Source organism: Protomyctophum bolini (assembly GCF_963924005.1).
Source record: "Protomyctophum bolini genome assembly, chromosome: 18".
In the NCBI taxonomy this organism is placed as follows: domain Eukaryota; kingdom Metazoa; phylum Chordata; class Actinopteri; order Myctophiformes; family Myctophidae; genus Protomyctophum; species Protomyctophum bolini.
In genome coordinates, this window is record NC_137879.1 from 7,085,812 (window position 1) to 7,106,503 (window position 20,692).

Consider the following 20,692-nt stretch of genomic DNA (forward strand, 5'->3'; position numbering starts at 1 on the left):
TTATTTTGGTGTACTAAATAGTCCCAACAGAAAATGTTAGTCATTAGCAATCAGCACACTGCTGACTGCCAGTCTATATGCCAGTGTTTCTCAAACATTTCCATGTAAAAAATGGCTGCAAAAATAATTTGTTCCAGGGTGCCCCATACATTTTCATTATTTTACAAAATAGATGAACGACCTATAGATCAGAAACGAGTAACTACAGTGTAACTGTTTCTCATTTTGATGGGGAACCTCCTCAAGGACCCAACCGGTGGCCTATAATATGGCTGCAGCGCTTTTTGCACTTTAGCAGAGGACCACTGTGGAGGCCACCCACCCGAGCCTGAAGCCTGGATACAGGGGCTCGGTGAAAGTGTCCTGGAAGGAGTGCAGTAGGGTCAGCGTACCGCCGGTGGAGACCCCGTAGAAGCACAGCCGTCCGGCTGACCAGTCCAGATGCACCCCGACTCTGTTGAAGCCGCACGGGGGCAGCTTCACGGCGGTGCCGACGCCTCCGTGCCAGGCGCTGTAGCTGTCCTTGGTGCAGCTCAGGCTCCAGGAGAAGGCGTTCTTCCCGAGCCAACAGTCGTCGCCCTCTCCTCTCCGGTTCATCCGCCCGTAGGCCGCTCCTACGTGAGCTCTGCCGCTCCATCGGGTCTCCCAGTAGCAGCGGCCGGTCAGGCCCTCCCTGCACAGCACCTGTCTCCAGTAGTCGAACCTCTGCGTGCGGTCGGGGCGCGGCTGCTCGGTCCATCTCGTGGCCTTCCGGTTCCCCTCGGACAGAAGGAGGTCTCTGTGAGCGGTGTCGGGATCCAGGGTGAGTTCAGTCGCATCTGGTGGGGAAAAAACGGAAGAGAAACCGTCAAAGGAATGTATTAACGATACATCAGGGCTTCTTGAACTTAATTTATTCCAGGACCTTTACTGGCACATTTTTTTTATTTTTCAGTTGTCAATGTGTGACCCAAGTATACCCAACCCCACCGTCACCATCCCGTCCCCCACCTGAGAATCTCTGGCTTTAATACTGTTTTGGTTATTTGAGGAAAAGGTCAAACCTACATTTCTTTGGTTCTGGTTGGATCCTGGGTTCCCCACAATGATCCACGCTGTCATAAGGAGAGAGAAAGAGACAATGATTTACTGACATGCAACCATTATTTCAGCATTACATTTTATGTAGCAAAAATAGCTGATCTACAACCTCACATGTTTCATCACAACGCACTGTGAGCTTGTAGATTGGCTATTTTCACTACTTTGAATTATTTCTATTTGTTGAGAACATTCCCAAAACACTGGTTTAATGTGGTTAATGAAGAATGTTGTATTTATAAAGACAACACAAAGGCACATGCAACAGGTCGTTTGGGGGAAGAAGTCTGATTGGTTGAAATAGCCTTCTAACCGTGGTTCAAACGAGCACCACTCAGCTGCTCTGTTCTCCCAGAGCGCAGCAAACTCGGTTACTGGGCTAGCTAGTTTCTTGGGACATTTGTGGTCGTAGTAGTGACTACGACCTGTGGGTAGTAGTGACTACGGCCCACAGGTCGTAGTCACTACGACCACAAAAGTTTTCTCAGTGATTTTCTTAGTTTTAAGGGTAACTTCTGCGGGCTCGTTGCTGCAGCATCACAGGCGTGCATTACTGACGTTAAACCACCCCCTCTGGTGTAATATTGCTTAACTCATCCATACCTGAGTTTCTCCAGGCTACAGCGGGAGTCCTCTCGCAGGGTGGACAGCAGGCTCAGGCCGAGTTCCTCTGGATGGTTGAAGCTGAGGTCCAGCTCTTTCAGACGAGACGGGTTGGAGTTGAGAGCGGAGGCCAGGAAAGCACAGCCTCCCTGGGTGACTCTGCAAAGGCGCAAACTTCAAAACAGAAGATAGATGTTTAATTTTATATATTCTCGATGATGTTGCCCATTAAGACCTGAGGTTTATTGTAAAAATGTCTTCTAAATCGGTTTCCTGAAAAACCTACGTTGCTTTAGTATATCGGTGATGCTCAAACTTTTTCAAGTCAAGGACCCCCAAAACTATAGGCCTACTGGTATATATTTGGCAGCCGACCCCCATATAAAAATATTTTGTTCCAGGGACTCCCGGAAGCGTTTAAAATGTTCGCTTTAAAATAATAATTATATTCAAAGATTTGCACAAATTTTCCTTTGAGTATATGAGCTATAAACAAGGATAAATCTAAAATGACAGATGCTTTTTCCAGATTTTCGTGGTAACGCTGTAGGGAAGGCATGGGGTTTATTCGGGACACTTACATGAGTATTTCCAGTTTACACTGAAGCCTCGCCAGTCCTTCCGACAGCCTCTTCACCCCTAAATCCTGCAGCTCGTTGTCGGACAAATCTAGCTTCCTGAGCTGAGACGAGGTGGAGCTGATAACGGAGGCTATGTCACCACAGCTCTGCTCTGTAAGGTTGCAGTGCTTCAGGCTTGATCAACCAGAAGCAGTCGGGGAAAGTGTACCAAAGATTAATCCGGGGAAAATAGGTTTTGCTCAGGGAAAACAATAAAAGGTTTTATACTATACTACAGTACTTGATATGGTGTGGATGGATACAATTGTGTGCAAATGAGAAAACATAAGATTGTATACCAACCTTAGTGTCTCCAGTGTGCACTGCTGCATCAGTCCAGCAGAGAGCAGTGTTAACCCGTCATCCGTGAGGTTGTTCTCGCTCAAGTCTATCTCTTTAATATTGGATAGGCTGATAGCAGCTGCCAGGCTTTGACAGCACTTCTCTGTGAGGTTGCATCCATGTAGACTGCAACAGGGGACGGACAAGAATGACAAACAGCTTAACATCACGTAGAACGTTCCCACATTGTAGAGTTCCCAAACTTTAAGAGCACGAGACCCAAAAGAGAATGTCTCCCCGGGACTATTAAACTATTAAAAATAGCCAGTTTACAAGATCACAACGTGTCACAATGCGACACATTGTGAGCTTTACATTTTCACTGCTTCTTAAACATTTTTCTTTGATTATTATTATTATTACAATCGAATTTATTTGATTATTATTGATTTGAATGAAAATATTTTTCTGCCCATAAATGGGACCCGCCTCGGGCCAAGTCCCAATTCATTGTTTGGGAAACAATGATTTTTGCAAGATAAGGGCAATTCAGAAAGGCTTTGGAAAGTGGTCACTGATGACCATGCCAAATTAACTGCTAAGAATTATGGAGATATGAGCGAATACAATTTCATGCAAATATGGAGATTAGATAAAGCCATTTACATGGTATTACTGCTCACCGAAACAAATTCCTAACATGTTTTACATGTCATGGCAATAAAGGCTTCTTATTCTGATGTCGTAACAATACTCACTGTGCTATTGTAGATGCTTTGATGACGGGCAGCAGCCTCAGAAGACCCTCCTCAGACTTGGCATACTTGCTCAGCTCGAACAGACCAAAGTCCTCCTCCGAGGTCAGCAGTACGAAGTTCAGTGTGGCCCACTGTGCCGGTGAGAGCTGGGTTCTGGTCAGACTACCTGCGCTCAGGAAACCCTGGATCTCCTCCACCAGAGAGCGGTCGCCCAGCTCATTCAGACAGTGGAACAGGTTCATGCATCTCTCCGGAGATGCGGTCGTCCTGATCTTCTGCTTGACGTGTTTGATGATTTCCGGTCTGGTCTGTGACTTCTTTGTGCTGTTCTTTTCTGTCAGAAGATCTCCCAACATGTCCTGGTTGGATTCCAGGGAGAGGCCCAAGAGAAAGCGAAGGAAAATGTCAAAATGTCCACTCTCACAAGCCAAGGCTTTGTCGACCGCTGCCTTGTAAAGGATCAGCGCTGATGCATCTCTGCCGACTGGAAAAAGTCTTGAAATGGAGGATCTCCTAGAGACCAAGACATTGACATCGTCATTGTTGAACGTGAGAAACACGTAAAGAGCTGCAAAGAATTCCTGAACGCTCAGATGCACAAAGCTGAACACTTTGCTTTTGCACAGCGTCAGTTCCTCTTGAGTGAAGACCTGAGTGTAGACCCCGGAGAGCTGTGGCACCTTTTCCACGTCTACACCGTTTGCGAGCAGGTCTTTCTCGCTGAAGATCAAGTGGCCTTTCTCCAACTCCTTGAAGGCCAACTTGCCCAGCGACACTATGCCGTTTCTTGTCACGTCGGCGCCTGCATCCTTTTGTCCATGCGAGCCCAGGAAGTGTATGAACATTTGGATAAGCGTCTTGGGTGTGCCTCTGCTGTCTGCTGCCAGCAACCTCTTCTCAAAAACCGTGGCTGCCATCCTGCAGAACATCGGTATGTGACACATGATGTGGAGGGTCCTGATGGATGTGACGTGCTTGATTATTGTGTTGGCCAGGCTCTCGTCAGAGATGCACTTCCTGAAGTATTCCTCCTTCTGGGGGTTTGTGAACCCTCGCACCTCTGTCACCCGGTCAATGAACTTAAGAGGGATCTGACTGACTGCTGCCGGTCGGGAAGTAATCCAGACAAGAGCTTTGGGAAGCAGATATCCCCTGATGAGATTTGTCAGGAGTACATCTACTGTGGCTGGCTGTCTATCATCAGACACTATCTCATGGTTCTCGAAGTCGAGGGAAAAGCGGCTTTCGTCTAATCCATCCAGGATTATGAGTACCTTGTTCTCCGGTAGAATCTGCACTTCTTTTATGTCGGGGAAAGTGACAACGAGAAGCTGTGATAGACTCAGCACTCTCTTACTCATTAAGTTCAGCTCTCGAAAAGAAAGTGGAAGCACGAGTTCCAGGTCTTGATTGGCTCTCTCCTCGGCCCAGTCCAGAGTGAACTTGTTGACGGACACGGTCTTCCCTATGCCCGCGACCCCCCTCGTGACCACGACTCTCAGAAAGCCGTCTTGTCCGGCTGAAAGCACATGGATGTCATTGTACTTGATCCGCGTGTCCTCCTGTGTGATCGCTCTGAACGCTGCCTCGATCTGTCTCACCTCGTGTTCATGGTTGACCTCCCCTCCTCCTGCCTGTGTGAGGTATAGCTCTGTGTAGATCTTATTGAGGAGAGTCTTGTTTCCGCCGGTCTCTCCCTGAGGACAGTGTCTGAACCGGTCTCTCAGAATAGCTTTGATCGCTGCTGCAATCTTCAGGACCCATCCCTCTGTGAAAGGCAATACGTGAAACTATGTAAAGAACTTTTGCGTTGTTGAAATGTGTTCAGTGATGTTGGCAGCAGGCCTGGGCTATCACAAATTATTACACAATCGCCTGGTCGCAAAAACATAAGGGAAATAGCAGCTCTACAAGCTATTTCTGCTATTTCTAATACATTTTTTATTTGAAAGCAGAAAATTATAAATACAATATGATGGCATATTTTGGCCATTGTATTATATATTTAAATGTCTGCTACCTGTCATTTCTCCTTTGAACATTTTATTTATAATGTTCCAATGTCCAATGACACAGAAACACAATTAATAGTTCTCGAACATCACAATTATTTGTATGAAATGTCATGATCATGATTCGTGACAACCCTAGTTGGCAGTTTAAAAAAACGGGAAAGCATCTGTCATTTTCAATTTTTGCGTTGGCTTTTCAAAAACAGCAGATAAACAAGCTCACTTCGTGCCACACTGCGAGCTAGTATATCTGCTATTTTCGAAAAATCTTGAAAGCATTCGTAGAATCGGCCTCAGGTCCTTAATGTGTTAAACCACGCAATCGATGTACAGTACAACAGCATTTTTGTAACAAATAACATAATACATATTATTTACAATAGCTCACCATCAACTTCACAATGCAGATGAGCAGGTGGGACTGTAGCATGATTGTTGTCCTGTGATGGAAGTACAGGTCCTGCATAAGAAGAGGAGGGTAATGAAATGGGCTCTGTGAGTGAGTGGACATGACATTCGTGCAATGGGACTTTTAGCATTAGGGAGAATGATAAGAATTATATCATTATCAATTATATCTCCATATTTCATCTTTGTACATATGTAGGGCAGGCGCACCTGGACCTGTGGAGCTGACATTGATGTTGACCGACCCATGGATGTGACACCCAGAGAGGGTAGGAGCCACGGCTATGCTTCCACTCTGGGCTTCACAGATACCATGGGCTGGAGGAACAGTAGAGAGGGTAGGAGCCACGGCCATGCTTCCACTCTGGGCTTCACAGATACCATGGGCTGGAGGAACAGTAGAGAGGGTAGGAGCCACGGCCATGCTTCCACTCTGGGCTTCACAGATACCATGGGCTGGAGGAACAGTAGAGAGGGTAGGAGCCACGGCCATGCTTCCACTCTGGGCTTCACAGATACCATGGGCTGGAGGAACAGTAGAGAGGGTAGGAGCCACGGCCATGCTTCCACTCTGGGCTTCACAGATACCATGAGCTGGAGGAACTGATAGGGTAGCACAGAAGAATAAAAGTCCATTTAAATCTGAGTTTAAAAAAATACCTATTCAATGTTAAAACCTCTCATTGAGCGAGACTCAGAGAAAGTCTCTGTAATTTAATTACAGTTTTACATGCACGAGCATTGGGAATTATTGCACATTTTAAAGGTGTATTGGCAGACAAAATTATAACTAGTAGAGGAGGCTGAACAAACAGTCAACAAGGACACGCACATCTATACCTATAGGCTGGGTGCTGGATCAAAAATAAAGTCATAAGAAATGAAAAATCGGGTAACGTTTCGGCCGCAGCCCTTCCTCAGACCTTCCGAGGTTGTTTTAATGGAACCTTTGACTGTGTGTCTCAAACAATGTCAGAATCTGAGCTGCTTCTAAATGTATTTATCTATTTTATTTTTTAACATTATTCTAAAAGAATATAACTTTCATTACCCGGACAGCCCTGATGTGTCCTTTCAGAAAGTTGCTCCTGCTCCATTTTGTTCTGGACATCCACTGAGGGGCACACGGCTCTGTTCTGGTCACTTCACTCCATGTTTCCATCCATCGATTATAATCTAGATTGACTTCATCGATCCCTGAACTGTCATGGCTTTCTCACTGCATCTACAGTCGGTAGGTATAGGGTGGGGTCGAATACAGAAGACACATTAAGTTACAGTAACTATAATATAAAAGGTGCATAGCCTACAAACAAAACAAAAACAGTATGATCTGATTCTCAAACATCTAAAAAAGACTCACCTCACCCACTGTCTGCGTTGGGGTGGCATTTGTCACGGGCATATCCTGTCTGTTAGTTAACCCGGCACATCAAACCTACATACAGTGCATCTCCATCAAAGACCGCTAAAAAGTCTCTTCCTCCAGATGACTCCAACCTGTCTTTGTTATCAATTAATTATTTTTCCTGCAATGATATGAAGGAAGTACATGGTTGTAGATAATGTAGGCTAAGCCACCTCACAAGGTTCTCTCTAAGAGGCTACTCCTGCAGATTGACACTCCCCAGGTTGCTGTCAGATACTTGCGTCGACTGTGGTTGCTTGTTAGCAGATATATGGCGTGACAGACCAAGACTACACTTCCTCTCGAAGTAAGTGCATAACAGGAAGTCTGGTTTTGATATGGTACCCTTGAGTTCTTTTTTTATTTCATTTTTTTAACCATGTCCTTAAATGAACCAGTTTCTTTTAGTTTTGTTTATTGCAATTATGAGAAATCTTCAAGATTTGCAGGAATAGCAGGCAGTGGAGTTGTACTGAGCACCCTCAATCCTCAAAATATACTTTTTCAATAATGACAGAGCTTTAGGATTATATTGAAAGGATTTCAAATTAAAATGTGTGCCAAACTTCAACAACCAACATCAAATTGGCTAGATTTCTGGCCAGATTCGTGCGTCATAATTGTCAGTCAAATCTTGACGTCTTTTACAAACTAACACAGGACCTCGATTACCTATATGCTTCATATAGGCCAAGTTCGCAGCTGGTATCATTTGAAATCATTTTGTCAATTCATCTGAATCATATTTATTAGTAGCTGCATGGTTCACATGACGCTCGTCCTTCAATCACAACAGTCAGGTCTCAGGGCTAATTATTAATGGATGGACCTAATAGGAGTCTTTCCAGTGAGCCAACATCAGTGGCGTGCACAGATAGACACGAGGGAGTGCTAGAGCATCCCCTGTCCTTTTCCCTCTGGACAAATGTGTGTACACTGTAGTGTACAGTATAGAGTCTAGACCATGGTGACATTGATTAAAAGCTTCTAATATAATATTTAGGCCCAAATATAATGCTGAAGCCACCCAACTCCTGTCTATTTGAGGTATGCGGTCAAGCCTAGTCTTGGCTCAGGGAGAAGGACGCCCCTGCCATGCATAGTCCCGTCGGTGCCTTGAGGGAAGGAGAGATGGAGAGAGCGATGCCACTGGCCCACAGAAGGCGCAGGAGTGAGTACCTGCAAAGGTGGGCCTGAGGCTGTTGCGATAACCTTATCGTACTCACACTATTAATGCACCCCCCCTCCCCTCTGTTTTCTATACTAGGCCTAGTCTACCTGTTTTCCCTTTTTCTAACCATCATCTGATTTGATTTTATTAGTATTTTTACATAGATGTGTATATTTGTATGTCTTTAAACGCTTTGATGAATTGAGAATGGAGGACCCTGAATATGTCTTAGAACTATGGCATGACAGACCAAGACCACATTTCTCACTTCCTTTCTAGTAAGTGCATAACAGGAAGTCTGGTTTTGATATTGGTACACTTGAGGTTTTATTTCTTCTTTTTTCTTCTTCTTAAATTAACCAGTTTCTTTTAGTAATTGTTTTGTTTATATGAGAAAAGTTCAAGCTCTGTATTTGCCAAAGTTCTGCACTTACTTACAGTACAGCTATATGACAACATAAATAACAGGCAGTGCAATTGTTGTAACACCACCTCAGTGTGGACAAGAAATAAGAAAATATTCAATAACAGAAATAATATAGATAATAGAATATTAGAAGATAATTCCATAATGACAGAGTTCGGATTACTTGAGAGGATTTCAATTGCTTAGGCACAGCTGCCAGCATTGGCATTATATAGTGGACTAAGTGGAGGATTGGACTATATAGTGGAGTAAGTGTAAGGATTAAACTATCCTGACACCTGGGAAAAACTGAATACATTCTCTTCGGATCAAATAGTAATCTCAGCAAGGCAGATAGATGGCTTCTTGGTTAGAGTGTTTGACAAATTCTGACAATATTATCACATGAAAAGTTTACCTAAAATTACCTACCTAGGTTCCATCCTGGAGCCCAATCTTTCCCGGTGATAAAATGGCCACCAACGTAATCAAAAAAGTCAATCAAAGAACAAGATTCCTTTACAGGATCTCCTCATTGGTCAACAAAAACACATTGAAGACCTTAACAGGAGCCCAAAACAAGGTTTCTTTGACTATACATGCACCTCTTGATACCACCTCAAAGGCCCTTAAAACAAGGCTCCAGGCCTCCCAAAACAAACTGGTCAGGCTCCTACTTGGCCTCACCCCCCGAACCCACCTCACCCCTGCCCACTTTAACAGGCTGGAATGGCTTAGGGTCGACGACAGAGTACAGCATCTTGCAATGGGTCTGGTCCACAAGATTCGATACACCACCAAGATACCCATGTACCTCTCTAAATACTTCCTTAATGTAAACGAAGTCCACACCCACAACACCAGAGGGAGTGCAACAAACCATGTACAACCCAGATTCGGCACAAACAAGGGACTAAATTATTTTCGCTCCCATGTCACCAAAATGTGGAACGCCCTACCAACAGTCATTAAGACATGTGAATCCCTTGACTCCAAAGGGCACCTACGGACGGCTTCAATTTGAAACTGGCCCCCGTAAAATCTGAATCCCCCCCTTTTCCCCCTCATTGTATATGTTTCCTTTCCCTTTTTGCTTCCTTTATGATGAATTCCTGTTCTGTTCTTTAACTACCGGTATATAGAAGTGTCTATTTGTATGTCTCTAAATGTTTTGATGAATTGAACATGGTGGACCCTCTTGTAAACAAGTGTCTTTGTATTGAGTTTGTGCTTGAAATGTACTGTAATTCAGCAAACTGTTAATAAATATTTCAATCAATCAATCAAAGTAAGCACATTACATTTTGCATTTGTTTTGTAGTCTACATGTTCTAGCCCTGAAACATGACATGAAGTACGAGCGTCATGCATGGCTAACATGTTCGGGGCTCTAAAGGGGCAGCTGGTCTTGTCCCTGTCCCCCTCAGGTAAATTGAGACTGTTGTAGATTAAAAATGACAAAATCGATTAAAAAAAATACATAGGACTACGAGTCTATTTTAGGCTAATCTTGTGAGCGTGTAAATTGTAGTTCGGATTTTAGTAGGCCTATAGCCTATATTAATAATAATAATAATATTTTAGAAGCTTCTGTTATGGGCGTCGACCACTCCCTGACACAACCTCTTGAATTAAAAATACACGAGATTGACAAGAACCAATTCTTTGACATTTCTCCAAGACTTCAACATTATATGTGTCGTAAACAGACAAACTAGACTGCGGCGGCGTGTCAACAACCAGCCCCGGTAGCGCGCCGTGATCGTATAGTGGTTAGTACTCTGCGTTGTGGCCGCAGCAACCCCGGTTCGAATCCGGGTCACGGCATTGCGAATACAATGTCACGGCACAAGGGCTGACTTTTGGCCTTGTGGAGCGGACATGCATGCATGTGGGTCGTACTCTGTTCGTTTCCAGACCCCAGCAATATTATCTCGAAGAAGTGTTTCTCCTGTCCAGGACCAGTGGACCATGGGCAACACACGTAGGCTACCGTAACGCATAAATTGCTCCCCCCGCGATCCTCTTTGAGCAGCACTCAGCCCGAGGTGTCCAAAAATATATTATTACTAGTTTGGGTGTACTTTCTACAAACACACACTAGGGGGTGGTCTAACATAATCTTCTCATGGGGTTCTGTTGCCGTAGGAGGGCGAGCATGTTTGGTAAGGTTTGTGGGATTTGAACGAAATAATGTCAGTATAGAAAGCAATCTACATTTAACAACTTTGTCCAAATCAGATAATCTGTTTCACCTGTTATTGCTTTCAGAGTAGAGGCGCAGCCGCAGACTTTCGTTTGTGCATTCATTTGAGCAGTTCTTCCTTGGTCATGGTGTTGTCCGTCTACATGTGCGTCTAAGACTAAAATAAGTAAGTTGTGTTGCTGACTTTTGATATTCTGTTGTAAGCCTAACAGTAAAAGTGATTCTGGGTGCAAAATGCACTCAAATACTGACTTAAAAAAAGAAACGTGCATTCTTATTACCTCATGTATTAGGTAGGAGTTCAAACAACTAAATATCGTATTTTTACTTGACTTTTTTCCAACTTGTTGACCTTGAAAGAATCACTGATTGACAGCCTTTATCACAAAAGGTTGTATGGTACAAAGAAATTCATATTCTGGAGAGGTCAGGCGTTCAGGAGCAGGCCCTGGTAACTCGCCGTGATCGTATAGTGGTTAGTACTCTGCGTTGTGGCCGCAGCAACCCCGGTTCGAATCCGGGTCACGGCATTGCGAATACAATGTCACGGCACAAGGGCTGTGTTTTGGCTTTGTGGAGCGGACATGCATGCATGCGGGTCGTACTAATTCGTTTCCAGACCCCAGCAATATTATCTCGAAGAAGTGTCCTGTCCACTAGGACCAGTGGACCATGGGCAACACACGTAGGCTACAGTAACGCATAAATTGCTCCCCCTTTGAGCAGCACTCAAGAGTCCAAGGTGTCCAAAAATGTATTATTAGTTTGGGTGTACTTTCTACAAAAACACACTAAGGGTAGTAAGGGGTGTTCTAACATAATCTTCTCATGGGGTTCTGCTGCCTAGGAGGCGAGCCTGTTTGGTTTTGTGGGATTTGAACGTTTGAATGAAAATATATAATATAATATGTCAGTAGAAAGCAATCTACATTTAACAACTTTGTCCTAATCAGATAATCTGTTTCTCCTGTTATTGCTTTCAGAGTGGAGGCGCAGCCGCAGACTTTCGTTTGTGCATTCATTTGAGCAGTTCTTCCTTGGATACAGTGTTGTCGGTCTACATGTGCAAGACAAAAAGTAAGTTGTGTTGCTGCTGACATTTGATATTCTGTTGTAGGCCTAACCGTAAAAGAGATTCTGGGTGCAAAATGCACTCAAATACTGACTTCAAAAAGAAAAGTGCATTCTTATTACCTCATGTATTAGGTATGAGTTCAAACAACTAAATGTCATATTTTTACTTGACATTTTTCCAACTTGTTGACCTTGAAAGAATCACTGATTGACAGACTTTATCACAAAAGGTTGTATGGTACAAAGTAAGGGCCGATTCATACTCCTATTTTAGCGCTGTGGAGCCTACAATTTGACGTCATTTGAGGTTCAGGGGGGGGGCGGGTACCGTCCTAAATTCGGCTCTTCGGTGCTACTGAAAATTTCTGACGAGCCGAAATCATTTCGGCACTACAGCGCCGAAACAGCGGTATAATAAGAGTATGAATCGGCCCTAAGGCATATTCTGGAGAGGTCAGGTGTTCAGGGACAGGCCCTGGTAACTCGCCGTGATCGTATAGTGGTTAGTACTCTGCGTTGTGGCCGCAGCAACCCCGGTTCGAATCCGGGTCACGGCATTGCGAATACAATGTCACGGCACAAGGGCTGTGTTTTGGCTTTGTGGGGAGGCCATAGCTGCATGGTGACAACTCAGCAAAGTATATTTAAAAAGTTAAAAACAATAGCACGTATATTCTGGAGAGGTCAGGCGTTCAGGGACAGGCCCTGGTAACTCGCCGTGATCGTATAGTGGTTAGTACTCTGCGTTGTGGCCGCAGCAACCCCGGTTCGAATCCGGGTCACGGCATTGCGAATACAATGTCACGGCACAAGGGCTGACTTTTGGCCTTGTGGAGCGGACATGCATGCATGTGGGTCGTACTAATTAGTTTCCAGACCCCAGCAATATTATCTCGAAGAAGTGTCCTCCTGTCCACTAGGACCAGTGGACCATGGGCAACACACGTAGGCTACAGTAACGCATAAATAGCTCCGCCTTTGAGCAGCACTCAGAGTCCGAGGTGTCCAAAAATGTATTATTATTTTGGGTGTACTTTCTACAAACACACACTAACTAAGGGGTGTTCTAACATAATCTTCTCATGGGGTTCTGCTGCCTAGGAGGCGAGCCTATTTGGTTTTGTGGGATTTGAACGTTTGAATGAAAATATATAATATAATATATCAGTAGAAAGCAATCTACATTTAACAACTTTGTCCTAATCAGATAATCTGTTTCTCCTGTTATTGCTTTCAGAGTGGAGGCGCAGCCGCAGACTTTCGTTTGTGCATTCATTTGAGCAGTTCTTCCTTGGATACAGTGTTGTCGGTCTACATGTGCAAGACAAAAAGTAAGTTGTGTTGCTGCTGACATTTGATATTCTGTTGTAGGCCTAACAGTAAAAGCGATCCTGGGTGCAAAATGCACTCAAATACTGACTTCAAAAAGAAAAGTGCATTCTTATTACCTCATGTATTAGATATGAGTTCAAACAACTAAATGTCGTATTTTTACTTGACATTTTTCCAACTTGTTGACCTTGAAAGAATCACTGATTGACAGACTTTATCACAAAAGGTTGTATGGTACAAAGTAAGGGCCGATTCATACTCCTATTTTAGCGCTGTGGAGCCTACAATTTGACGTCATTTGAGGTTCAGGGGGGGGGCGGGTACCGTCCTAAATTCGGCTCTTCGGTGCTACTGAAAATTTCTGACGAGCCGAAATCATTTCGGCACTACAGCGCCGAAACAGCGGTATAATAAGAGTATGAATCGGCCCTAAGGCATATTCTGGAGAGGTCAGTTGTTCAGGGACAGGCCCTGGTAACTCGCCGTGATCGTATAGTGGTTAGTACTCTGCGTTGTGGCCGCAGCAACCCCTGTTCGAATCCGGGTCACGGCATTGCGAATACAATGTCACGGCACAAGGGCTGTGTTTTGGCTTTGTGGGGAGGCCATAGCTGCATGGTGACAACTCAGCCAAGTATATTTAAAAAGTTAAAAACAAAAGCACGTATATTCTGGAGAGGTCAGGCGTTCAGGGACAGGCCCTGGTAACTCGCCGTGATCGTATAGTGGTTAGTACTCTGCGTTGTGGCCGCAGCAACCCCGGTTCGAATCGGGGTCACGGCATTGCGAATACAATGTCACGGCACAAGGGCTGTGTTTTGGCTTTGTGGGGAGGCCATAGCTGCATGGTGACAACTCAGCAAAGTATATTTAAACAATGAAAAAAGGTAAAAACAAAAGCACGTATATTCTGGAGAGGTCAGGCGTTCAGGGACAGGCCCTGGTAACTCGCCGTGATCGTATAGTGGTTAGTACTCTGCGTTGTGGCCGCAGCAACCCCGGTTCGAATCCGGGTCACGGCATTGCGAATACAATGTCACGGCACAAGGGCTGTGTTTTGGCTTTGTGGGGAGGCCATAGCTGCATGGTGACAACTCAGCAAAGTATATTCAAACAATGAAAAAAGTTAAAAACAAAAGCACGTATATTCTGGAGAGGTCAGGCATTCAGGAACAGGCCCTGGTAACTCGCCGTGATCGTATAGTGGTTAGTACTCTGCGTTGTGGCCGCAGCAACCCCGGTTCGAATCCGGGTCACGGCATTGCGAATACAATGTCACGGCACAAGGGCTGTATTTTGGCTTTGTGGGGAGGCCATAGCTGCATGGTGACAAGTCAGCAAAGTATATTTAAACAATGAAAAAAGTTAAAAACAAAAGCACGTATATTCTGGAGAGGTCAGGCGTTCAGGGACAGGCCCTGGTAACTCGCCGTGATCGTATAGTGGTTAGTACTCTGCGTTGTGGCCGCAGCAACCCCGGTTCGAATCCGGGTCACGGCATTGCGAATACAATGTCACGGCACAAGGGCTGTGTTTTGGCTTTGTGGGGAGGCCATAGCTGCATGGTGACAACTCAGCCAAGTATATTTAAAAAGTTAAAAACAAAAGCACGTATATTCTGGAGAGGTCAGTCGTTCAGGGACAGGCCCTGGTAACTCGCCGTGATCGTATAGTGGTTAGTACTCTGCGTTGTGGCCGCAGCAACCCCGGTTCGAATCCGGGTCACGGCATTGCGAATACAATGTCACGGCACAAGGGCTGTGTTTTGGCTTTGTGGGGAGGCCATAGCTGCATGGTGACAACTCAGCCAAGTATATTTAAAAAGTTAAAAACAAAAGCACGTATATTCTGGAGAGGTCAGGCGTTCAGGGACAGGCCCTGGTAACTCGCCGTGATCGTATAGTGGTTAGTACTCTGCGTTGTGGCCGCAGCAACCCCGGTTCGAATCCGGGTCACGGCATTGCGAATACAATGTCACGGCACAAGGGCTGTGTTTTGGCTTTGTGGGGAGGCCATAGCTGCATGGTGACAACTCAGCAAAGTATATTCAAACAATGAAAAAAGTTAAAAACAAAAGCACGTATATTCTGGAGAGGTCAGGCATTCAGGGACAGGCCCTGGTAACTCGCCGTGATCGTATAGTGGTTAGTACTCTGCGTTGTGGCCGCAGCAACCCCGGTTCGAATCCGGGTCACGGCATTGCGAATACAATGTCACGGCACAAGGGCTGTGTTTTGGCTTTGTGGGGAGGCCATAGCTGCATGGTGACTGACAACTCAGCCAATTATATTTAAAAAGTTAAAAACAAAAGCACGTATATTCTGGAGAGGTCAGGCGTTCAGGGACAGGCCCTGGTAACTCGCCGTGATCGTATAGTGGTTAGTACTCTGAGTTGTGGCCGCAGCAACCCCGGTTCGAATCCGGGTCACGGCATTGCGAATACAATGTCACGGCACAAGGGCTGTGTTTTGGCTTTGTGGGGAGGCCATAGCTGCATGGTGACAACTCAGCCAAGTATATTTAAAAAGTTAAAAACAAAAGCACGTATATTCTGGAGAGGTCAGGCGTTCAGGGACAGGCCCTGGTAACTCGCCGTGATCGTATAGTGGTTAGTACTCTGCGTTGTGGCCGCAGCAACCCCGGTTCGAATCCGGGTCACGGCATTGCGAATACAATGTCATGGCACAAGGGCTGTGTTTTGGCTTTGTGGGGAGGCCATAGCTGCATGGTGACAACTCAGCCAAGTATATTTAAAAAGTTAAAAACAAAAGCACGTATATTCTGGAGAGGTCAGGCGTTCAGGGACAGGCCCTGGTAACTCGCCGTGATCGTATAGTGGTTAGTACTCTGCGTTGTGGCCGCAGCAACCCCGGTTCGAATCCGGGTCACGGCATTGCGAATACAATGTCACGGCACAAGGGCTGTGTTTTGGCTTTGTGGGGAGGCTATAGCTGCATGGTGACAACTCAGCCAAGTTTACTGCACAGCTGCCCCCCTTTGACAACTTCTAGATTTATGTACTGTTCTTAATTAACTTTTAATCTTTTAAACCAATAACCTCTTCATTTAGGAAAGGATTCCATATAAGCCTATAAGGCTTCTTCCTTTCCTTGCATTATATTTTTGTTTCTTTTATATGTTATTGTCATTTATTTGTACTATATGCTCAATAAATAAACCTAAAACCTAAAACCTAAAGTATATTTAAAAAGTTAAAAACAAAAGCACGTATATTCTGGAGAGGTCAGGCGTTCAGGGACAGGCCCTGGTAACTCGCCGTGATCGTATAGTGGTTAGTACTCTGCGTTGTGGCCGCAGCAACCCCGGTTCGAATCCGGGTCACGGCATTGCGAATACAATGTCACGGCACAAGGGCTGTGTTTTGGCTTTGTGGGGAGGCCATAGCTGCATGGTGACAACTCAGCAAAGTATATTCAAACAATGAAAAAAGTTAAAAACAAAAGCACGTATATTCTGGAGAGGTCAGGCATTCAGGGACAGGCCCTGGTAACTCGCCGTGATCGTATAGTGGTTAGTACTCTGCGTTGTGGCCGCAGCAACCCCGGTTCGAATCCGGGTCACGGCATTGCGAATACAATGTCACGGCACAAGGGCTGTGTTTTGGCTTTGTGGGGAGGCCATAGCTGCATGGTGACAACTCAGCAAAGTATATTTAAAAAGTTAAAAACAAAAGCACGTATATTCTGGAGAGGTCAGGCGTTCAGGGACAGGCCCTGGTAACTCGCCGTGATCGTATATAGTGGTTAGTACTCTGCGTTGTGGCCGCAGCAACCCCGGTTCGAATCGGGGTCACGGCATTGCGAATACAATGTCACGGCACAAGGGCTGTGTTTTGGCTTTGTGGGGAGGCCATAGCTGCATGGTGACAACTCAGCAAAGTATATTTAAACAATGAAAAAAGGTAAAAACAAAAGCACGTATATTCTGGAGAGGTCAGGCGTTCAGGGACAGGCCCTGGTAACTTGCCGTGATCGTATAGTGGTTAGTACTCTGCGTTGTGGCCGCAGCAACCCCGGTTCGAATCCGGGTCACGGCATTGCGAATACAATGTCACGGCACAAGGGCTGTGTTTTGGCTTTGTGGGGAGGCCATAGCTGCATGGTGACAACTCAGCAAAGTATATTTAAAAAGTTAAAAACAAAAGCACGTATATTCTGGAGAGGTCAGGCGTTCAGGGACAGGCCCTGGTAACTCGCCGTGATCGTATAGTGGTTAGTACTCTGCGTTGTGGCCGCAGCAACCCCGGTTCGAATCGGGGTCACGGCATTGCGAATACAATGTCACGGCACAAGGGCTGTGTTTTGGCTTTGTGGGGAGGCCATAGCTGCATGGTGACAACTCAGCAAAGTATATTCAAACAATGAAAAAAGTTAAAAACAAAAGCACGTATATTCTGGAGAGGTCAGGCATTCAGGGACAGGCCCTGGTAACTCGCCGTGATCGTATAGTGGTTAGTACTCTGCGTTGTGGCCGCAGCAACCCCGGTTCGAATCCGGGTCACGGCATTGCGAATACAATGTCACGGCACAAGGGCTGTGTTTTGGCTTTGTGGGGAGGCCATAGCTGCATGGTGACAACTCAGCAAAGTATATTTAAAAAGTTAAAAACAAAAGCACGTATATTCTGGAGAGGTCAGGCGTTCAGGGACAGGCCCTGGTAACTCGCCGTGATCGTATAGTGGTTAGTACTCTGCGTTGTGGCCGCAGCAACCCCGGTTCGAATCGGGGTCACGGCATTGCGAATACAATGTCACGGCACAAGGGCTGTGTTTTGGCTTTGTGGGGAGGCCATAGCTGCATGGTGACAACTCAGCAAAGTATATTTAAACAATGAAAAAAGGTAAAAACAAAAGCACGTATATTCTGGAGAGGTCAGGCGTTCAGGGACAGGCCCTGGTAACTCGCCGTGATCGTATAGTGGTTAGTACTCTGCGTTGTGGCCGCAGCAACCCCGGTTCGAATCCGGGTCACGGCATTGCGAATACAATGTCACGGCACAAGGGCTGTGTTTTGGCTTTGTGGGGAGGCCATAGCTGCATGGTGACAACTCAGCAAAGTATATTTAAAAAGTTAAAAACAAAAGCATGTATATTCTGGAGAGGTCAGGCGTTCAGGGACAGGCCCTGGTAACTCGCCGTGATCGTATAGTGGTTAGTACTCTGCGTTGTGGCCGCAGCAACCCCGGTTCGAATCGGGGTCACGGCATTGCGAATACAATGTCACGGCACAAGGGCTGTGTTTTGGCTTTGTGGGGAGGCCATAGCTGCATGGTGACAACTCAGCAAAGTATATTTAAACAATGAAAAAAGGTAAAAACAAAAGCACGTATATTCTGGAGAGGTCAGGCGTTCAGGGACAGGCCCTGGTAACTCGCCGTGATCGTATAGTGGTTAGTACTCTGCGTTGTGGCCGCAGCAACCCCGGTTCGAATCCGGGTCACGGCATTGCGAATACAATGTCACGGCACAAGGGCTGTGTTTTGGCTTTGTGGGGAGGCCATAGCTGCATGGTGACAACTCAGCAAAGTATATTTAAAAAGTTAAAAACAAAAGCACGTATATTCTGGAGAGGTCAGGCGTTCAGGGACAGGCCCTGGTAACTCGCCGTGATCGTATAGTGGTTAGTACTCTGCGTTGTGGCCGCAGCAACCCCGGTTCGAATCCGGGTCACGGCATTGCGAATACAATGTCACGGCACAAGGGCTGTGTTTTGGCTTTGTGGGGAGGCCATAGCTGCATGGTGACAACTCAGCCAAGTTTACTGCACAGCTGCCCCCCTTTGACAACTTCTAGATTTATGTACTGTTCTTAATGAACTTTTAATCTTTTAAACCAATAACCTCTTCCTTTAGGAAAGGATTCCATATAAGCCTATAAGGCTTCTTCCTTTCCTTGCATTATATTTTTGTTTCTTTTATATGTTATTGTCATTTATTTGTACTATATGCTCAATAAATAAACCTAAAACCTAAAGTATATTTAAAAAGTTAAAAACAAAAGCACGTATATTCTGGAGAGGTCAGGCGTTCAGGGACAGGCCCTGGTAACTCGCCGTGATCGTATAGTGGTTAGTACTCTGCGTTGTGGCCGCAGCAACCCCGGTTCGAATCCGGGTCACGGCATTGCGAATACAATGTCACGGCACAAGGGCTGTGTTTTGGCTTTGTGGGGAGGCCATAGCTGCATGGTGACAACTCAGCCAAGTATATTTAAAAAGTTAAAAACAAAAGCACGTATATTCTGGAGAGGTCAGGCGTTCAGGGACAGGCCCTGGTAACTCGCCGTGATCGTATAGTGGTTAGTACTCTGCGTTGTGGCCGCAGCAACCCCGGTTCGAATCCGGGTCACGGCATTGCGAATACAATGTCACGGCACAAGGGCTGTGTTTTGGCTTTGTGGGGAGGCCATAGCTGCATGGTGACAACTCAGCAAAGTATATTTAAAAAGTTAAAAACAAAAGCACGTATATTCTGGAGAGGTCAGGCGTTCAGGGACAGGCCCTGGTAACTCGCCGTGATCGTATAGTGGTTAGTACTCTGCGTTGTGGCCGCAGCAACCCCGGTTCGAATCCGGGTCACGGCATTGCGAATACAATGTCACGGCACAAGGGCTGTGTTTTGGCTTTGTGGGGAGGCCATAGCTGCATTGTGACAACTCAGCAAAGTATATTCAAACAATGAAAAAAGTTAAAAACAAAAGCACGTATATTCTGGAGAGGTCAGGCGTTGAGGGACAGGCCCTGGTAACTCGCCGTGATCGTATAGTGGTTAGTACTCTGCGTTGTGGCCGCAGCAACCCCGGTTTGAATCCGGGTCACGGCATTGCGAATACAATGTCACGGCACAAGGGCTGTGTTTTGGCTTTGTGGGGAGGCCATAGCTGCATGGTGACAACTCAGCAAAGTATATTTAAAAAGTTAAAAACAAAAGCACGTATATTCTGGAGAGGTCAGGCGTTCAGGGACAGGCCCTGGTAACTCGCCGTGATCGTATAGTGGTTAGTACTCTGCGTTGTGGCCGCAGCAACCCCGGTTTGAATCGGGGTCACGGCATTGCGAATACAATGTCACGGCACAAGGGCTGTGTTTTGGCTTTGTGGGGAGGCCATAGCTGCATGGTGACAACTCAGCAAAGTATATTCAAACAATGAAAAAAGTTAAAAACAAAAGCACGTATATTCTGGAGAGGTCAGGCATTCAGGGACAGGCCCTGGTAACTCGCCGTGATCGTATAGTGGTTAGTACTCTGCGTTGTGGCCGCAGCAACCCCGGTTCGAATCCGGGTCACGGCATTGCGAATACAATGTCACGGCAC

General features: G+C 45.7%; 2 protein-coding genes across 3 annotated transcripts in view; one reads left to right on the top strand and one right to left on the bottom strand.

Moving 5' to 3' along the window:
- Positions 1-26: 26 nt before the first annotated feature.
- Positions 27-7,334, bottom strand: LOC308333318 (NACHT, LRR and PYD domains-containing protein 3-like). Of its 2 annotated transcripts, none has more exons than XM_080789641.1 (10): positions 7,127-7,334; positions 6,815-6,988; positions 5,974-6,357; positions 5,744-5,815; positions 3,344-5,111; positions 2,607-2,771; positions 2,265-2,438; positions 1,684-1,857; positions 1,048-1,094; positions 27-818 (listed from the first exon to the last, which is right to left on the bottom strand). In XM_080789641.1, exons 2-10 carry the CDS (start codon positions 6,858-6,860, stop codon positions 292-294), a joined length of 3,357 nt encoding a protein of 1,118 aa, XP_080645767.1. In that variant the 5' UTR covers positions 6,861-6,988; positions 7,127-7,334; the 3' UTR covers positions 27-291. The 2 variants fall into 2 exon arrangements, with proteins under 2 accessions (XP_080645767.1, XP_080645766.1); XM_080789640.1 differs by having other exon boundaries at positions 5,974-6,366.
- Positions 7,335-11,018: 3,684 nt separating this feature from the next.
- LOC308333136 (uncharacterized protein) overlaps positions 11,019-20,692 on the top strand; it is a 34,609-nt gene continuing 24,935 nt past the window's right edge. The window contains exons 1-3 of the mRNA XM_080789331.1: positions 11,019-11,120; positions 11,938-12,031; positions 13,266-13,359. The gene's annotated coding sequence lies outside the window, so the exon portion shown is untranslated. The remainder of the gene's footprint in view (positions 11,121-11,937; positions 12,032-13,265; positions 13,360-20,692) is intronic.